Genomic DNA, 5,481 nt, shown 5'->3' on the forward strand with positions numbered 1-5,481 from the left:
ACGGGCTCTATATTCAGACCAAGTCCATTGCACTACTTTCAAGCTCTTTGCAACCTGTCCTCCAATGTGTGCCTGTTATTTATTCTTGCTGTCCTACTATTTACATTTTTATTACATTTACATTTGATGTACAGTGACAATAAAAGGCTATTCTATTCTATTCTATTCTATTCTATTCTATTCTAAGATGTTCTTGGACCCCTACACCTGGCATTCTCTGTGAAGGGGTGTAGTGTTGCACAATGAATTACAGATGTAGAGATATGATTAAAAAACATGACTGATTAAATCGGCTTTAAGCTTTAATTTGTTTGTGATTTCTTACCACTGCAGAGGCCTGTTGTCTAAATGTTGCGCATCTCTTACAGCAGAGACAGAAGTGAAGGTTGCTGGGAACTCGGCAGTGAGTGTGACAAACTCGTCAGTCCACCAGACGGGCGGTTCACCGTCCCCCTCATCGTCACCGCCTCTTTCAGTGCCCATGCTGGGACCTCAGGCGATACCTCGCAGACACGCACCGGTTGAGATTCTCCACAGGCAGAGCTCCTTCAGAGGCTTCCCGGCACTCAGTCAGAAGACATCTCCCTTCAAACGACAGCAGTCACTGCGCATGAATGACCTGCCCTCCACTATGCAGCGCAAGTCTGACTTCCCCATGAAAAACACAGGTGAGTCCAGGGTGCCGTCCAGCTGTTACTGCCCGTGCAAATATGCACAATAAATCATAGTTCTAAAATACTTCTACCATGTTCCTATAGCATATAAGCTTATGTTGACCTTTACCTCTTTCCTAATGTGCACCTCCTCCAGTCCCTGAGTTAGAAGGAGAAGGTGACAGCATCAGTTCACTGTGTACTCAAATCGCCACAGCCTTCAGTGGACCGCCAGAGGATCCCTTCTCTTCAGCGCCGATGCCTAAACCGGCTTCATCCCCACAGTCTCCTGTAGCACCGGGTAAAAACCTATAAAACTTTCTGATCAGCTGTGTGTACTGTGAGAAGCTCTGAATGAATCTGCATTTAAAAAAATAAAAAATAAATAAAAAGTAGTAGCGAAATAACTTTGCTGTTTACTGGTAAAAGGTTACATTCAGTTAGATCCTGTTGCAAGTTAAAGATTATTTTTAATACTAAACACACAATTAAGTGAAAACAGATAAGTTGCTTAAAGTGGACATATTATGTTTGTTTCATTTTTTTTAATTAAATTATTTTTATTATTTGACTCTACTAGAGTAGCTCTGTATGATTCATAGCTCAAAATAATTGTTATGTATCAAACCATTTTAGCTCTTTTCCGCTTCCTTTTAATCTAAATGTATTCTAATTGGCTGCCTCTTGTAATCAGAAGGGTTGATCAGCAAGCGAGCAGAGCTGTGTGACTGAGAAGGCCATATTAGGGATGGTCAACAAGGTAGTTGATGCCGCTCACTGGATGTTTTATATTTTTGGACCATTCTCTGTAAACCCTGGAGATGGTCATGTAGAAAAATGTCAGTAGATCAGCAGTTTCTGAAATGCTCAGACCAGTCTGACTGGCACCAACAGCCATGCCAGGTTCAGTCACTGAACTCTGTCATCATATGACAAAACATGAGAAAAAGTATAATAGGTCCACTTTAACTATTTGTTTGTTATGGTTTAGCTGAGTCAGCTGTTGATTTTTGCATTTGCCAATTCAGGGAAATATAGAAGCATACACTAAAACCCTGGTTGTTCACTTTTATGATCAGCGTTATTTATACCTCACAGTTTGGCTGAATTTCCCTGTAATTCTGCTCTGTAGAAGTTAAGCCAGCTTCCAATAACTTGATGAATGTGTTGCTTGCAGTTTAAATTTGCAGTTGGAGAATGTGTGGCTGCTCATATTTTCTCATAACTTAGTGAATAACATTTATTTTGCGTGCAGTTTACGCCTCATTAGACTGCTAATTAAATGCAGAGTAACATTGTGCATGTCCAATGGACATCATCCATTGCACAGGCTTGCTTGTACTAGCTTCTGTCTCTTATTTGCTTTAGTGAATGGCACAACTCCTGCCTTCCCTGCTGCCACTACTGCTAACCCCTCAGTTCTCCCCCCTGCTCTGCCCGCTCGAGAAACTAACCCATGGGCTAAAAGCCCTGCAGGTGCAACGGCCTCTGCACAGACAGGTAAGCAGCTCATCAGAGGGTTTGGATTGAGAGTTAAAATTCAATATAATTCTTATAAGATGAGTCTAATGTGATGAGAACTTTTTTCTAGTTAAGCTGAATATGTGGGAAGAAGACAAGATTTGATCAAACCATTCAAATTTGTATGGCTTGCTTAAAGGGTGGTGTGGATTACTACAGATTAGCACATAGTAGGATCTGTGATTTTTATTTTAGGGCGGTCCCTAAAACATCTTGTCTTGCTATAGAACTGCTCTCCTAAATAGTACAACCCAGTAACTAAAGGTCAGGTGTGGGGTAAGTTAGAAGCCCCCCGTTATTTAAAGCAGATACAGGTGAGGTATCCAAATCTTTTGTAACACTTTAGAGCAAGAGAACAGGGTGGGATTATGATAAATAAAGATTTTAAAAATCAGAATAAGCATGAATGCATACATGGATCATTTAACTCAAGGATTAAACTTGGAAAAAGTGTTTTTCTTTCAGGTCTTTAAAAGGTTCTCCTTCATTCTTGCTCACAGACATCAGTAGCACGATAAACTTTTATTTTGCCTGATACTCTTTTTGCCTGCCTTTGCTTCTGTCTCAGTGTTGCAGTGTCTCATGTTTTGTCTGGTTAAATTTTTCAGTCGAGACTCATTCTTGTACTTTCTGCTGACAGGAGGTGACTGGTCAGCTCCTACTCCAGTGATCGTAGTGCCCCCCACGTCTTCTCCAGCTATTTCCTCCCACAAACGCACACCTTCAGAAGCAGACCGGTGGTTAGAAGAAGTCTCCAAATCTGTCCGAGCCCCGCAGCCCAATCCAATCCTGGCAACTGCCTCGCCCCCTCCCCAGCCGTTCGTTGCCCCAGTGCCGATGCCCGTGGCTTCTGTACCTTCTGGTCCCCCAGTGGCTTTTTTGCCCTCTATACCCCCTCCTGTGCCCATGTTGCCCCCTCGCCAGCCTGCCTTCCACGCTCAGGCTCCAGCCTCCCACCCGATGGCTAATGGGCTGCCGTTTCCTCAGCCCAGCGTTCCTGTGTTTGGCATCACTCCTTCACAGATGGTGGCTAATGTGTTTGGCTCAGCCACACAACCCCAGCCGTTCCCCGGCCCGGTCTCCACGACGCCCCAGCATGACGCTCAGCCTGTCAGTAACATCAGCCCATTCATCAAGCCTCCGCAGTCCACCGCGGCAATCCCCGCTCCCCAGCACCCATCCAGTGACAGTGTGACCTTTAACGGGGCGGACAGCTGGGCTGCTACATCTCGAATCGCTCCATCCTCCCCATCCACACAGCCTCCCCCGCAGCAGGAAGATGCCTTTGAGGCCCAGTGGGCAGCCCTGGAGGGCCGCTCACGCCAACGCACCACACCCTCCCCCACAAATCCCTTCTCTACTGAGCTACAAAAAACCTTTGAGATCCAGCTCTGAACACTAAGATTGAAGTTAGAAAGAACTGGACGTTAAGGACTTGGATTGGTTGAATTGACTAATTGACTAGAGCTGGGAATGTTGTTCTGCCTCCCTCTCTCTCTGTTTTAGTGGAAAATCTCAGTGGCGGCAGGGGGTGGGGGTGAAGCCTGTAGAGAACAGCGGGCAAATCAGAAGGGAGCGGAACCCTGCATGGCATTGAGGGAAGAAGAAGGCAAAAAACAAAAATAAAAAAACAGGGTGTATCCCCCTTCTCCCTCTCCCTGAGGCATTTCATTGGCATTGTCTGTATTATTTTGTTTCTGCTGTGGAGCGCAAGGTCGTCATAACTCTGTGGAATATCTGTGCCGAGCCACTCCCATCAGCTCCTCTAACTTCCCCAGGTGTGGCAGTTTCCTTCACTACCCCAGGCGTGGCAGCTCCCTTTCACAAAGTCCAGTTCCTAGCGCCCCCTGTTGGCAGGACAAGATCTCTGTCAACTGGCAGATGAATGCAGCAGTACTGAGAGAACTCAGCTTCCAGAATCTTAAGAATAGAGCAAGACGATGCCAAAATCTTTATTTTTATGCATTAAGTATATTTTAAATAGCTTTGGAATCTAACAGAAGAGTTGTAAGTAATCTTGCCAAAGGCACAGGCTAGCTACAATGAATCGAGTTTATGTTTGTGTATACAAGAAATGATCGTATATATTATACAAAAAATATATATCTATAAAGAATCTATACTGTACACAAAGCTCACAGCAGTGCTAATTTTTAATGTGATGTAAAGAGATTTTGTGAAGGGACAGCTGCTTTACTTTTGTGTTTATTTGTTTTATTTTTGAAGACAAGTCTCTTTATTGCCGTCTGTTGCATCCCGTGATTGATTGTTGCTGCAATGATACCCTATTTACAGTGAGATGCTTTACATCCAATGTGGACCTAGCGATGGTGGTGGTGCCCGACTGGTTGCCTCTCTTACCTGTGCTCAGTTTTTAATAGTTTTACTTCTTCTTCTGTCTTTATTGTCATTATTTTTATTTTTATTTTGTGTGGTAACAATCTTATTTGTTTTTATTTAACACGGTAGGATGTGTCATCTTGTTTTTAATCCACCTCTTTATTTTTTTAAGTTTTAAGTTGGTAATTTTAGGTCTTTTTTTTTTAAAGTTTTTTATGCACAAGCACTAAAGTAGAAGATTCGACATCACCTCCCAGGTGACCTCAATCACCGACGGTTTGTCAGTTGTGGTACTGCAGGATCTGAGAAGCTGCATGCTGACTTACCCTGACCTCCGTTAGACTGCTGTTGTTCTGATGGGCAGCAGAAAAATGCAGGGAGATATTAATGGTTTCATTTCTCACTGTCTGATTTTTTTTTTTTTTTCTCTCTCTCTGTCATGTTTTTATTTTTTTAAATCAAACCTGTGAATATGATCTATTCTCTGATCTATTTTTCCATTTTGTAATTATTTCATTACTTCGTTCCACTTCTTTGGAAAAATACTGAAGCTAAAAGATTGAATAAATTTATGGTGGTAGAGGAAAAAGTGGTGTGTGTTCTTGATTGTAAGCAATATACACTTTATATGAGAAATCTCTTAACAAGAATGACTAAATATGAACTTCTTAAATGATTAGTTAAGTGAAATTATATTCAGAGATTTATTTAAAAAAAGAAGAAGAATATTAATAGGTTCCAGGTCGCAAAATCTGATAATTTGTGTCATTTTTGTATGATTAAAAATCATGTCTTTGATTTAATGGGTAGTTGTTGTTTTTGTTTGGTTTTTTTGACAAAACATACTCTTTGCTACAGTGGCAACTAATTGCTAATGTAATATTAAATATTAATTACAGAAATGTGTGAAAGCTGCTGGCAATCACCTTAAAAGTGCACGCACCCTATCAGCACTGCCAGAGAGCTA

General features: G+C 42.1%; 1 protein-coding gene across 7 annotated transcripts in view; it reads left to right on the forward strand.

The window, feature by feature from the left end:
• Positions 1 to 5,103, forward strand: part of numb (NUMB endocytic adaptor protein) — a 43,042-nt gene extending 37,939 nt beyond the window's left edge. For 2 of the 7 annotated variants that reach the window (XM_005477407.4, XM_005477409.4), the window contains 4 exons: positions 372 to 668; positions 811 to 954; positions 2,022 to 2,153; positions 2,815 to 5,103. In XM_005477407.4, the coding sequence (XP_005477464.1) occupies positions 372 to 668; positions 811 to 954; positions 2,022 to 2,153; positions 2,815 to 3,569 (1,328 nt within the window). In that variant the 3' untranslated portion in view covers positions 3,570 to 5,103. Of the gene's footprint in view, positions 1 to 368; positions 669 to 810; positions 955 to 2,021; positions 2,154 to 2,814 lie in introns of all 7 variants that reach the window. The other 5 variants (XM_003442957.5, XM_005477408.4, XM_005477410.4 and 2 more) reach the window with 3 other exon arrangements.
• The last annotated feature ends 378 nt before the right edge of the window (positions 5,104 to 5,481 follow it).

The sequence above is a fragment of the Oreochromis niloticus genome, linkage group LG19, assembly GCF_001858045.2.
Source record: "Oreochromis niloticus isolate F11D_XX linkage group LG19, O_niloticus_UMD_NMBU, whole genome shotgun sequence".
In the NCBI taxonomy this organism is placed as follows: Eukaryota; Metazoa; Chordata; class Actinopteri; order Cichliformes; family Cichlidae; genus Oreochromis; species Oreochromis niloticus.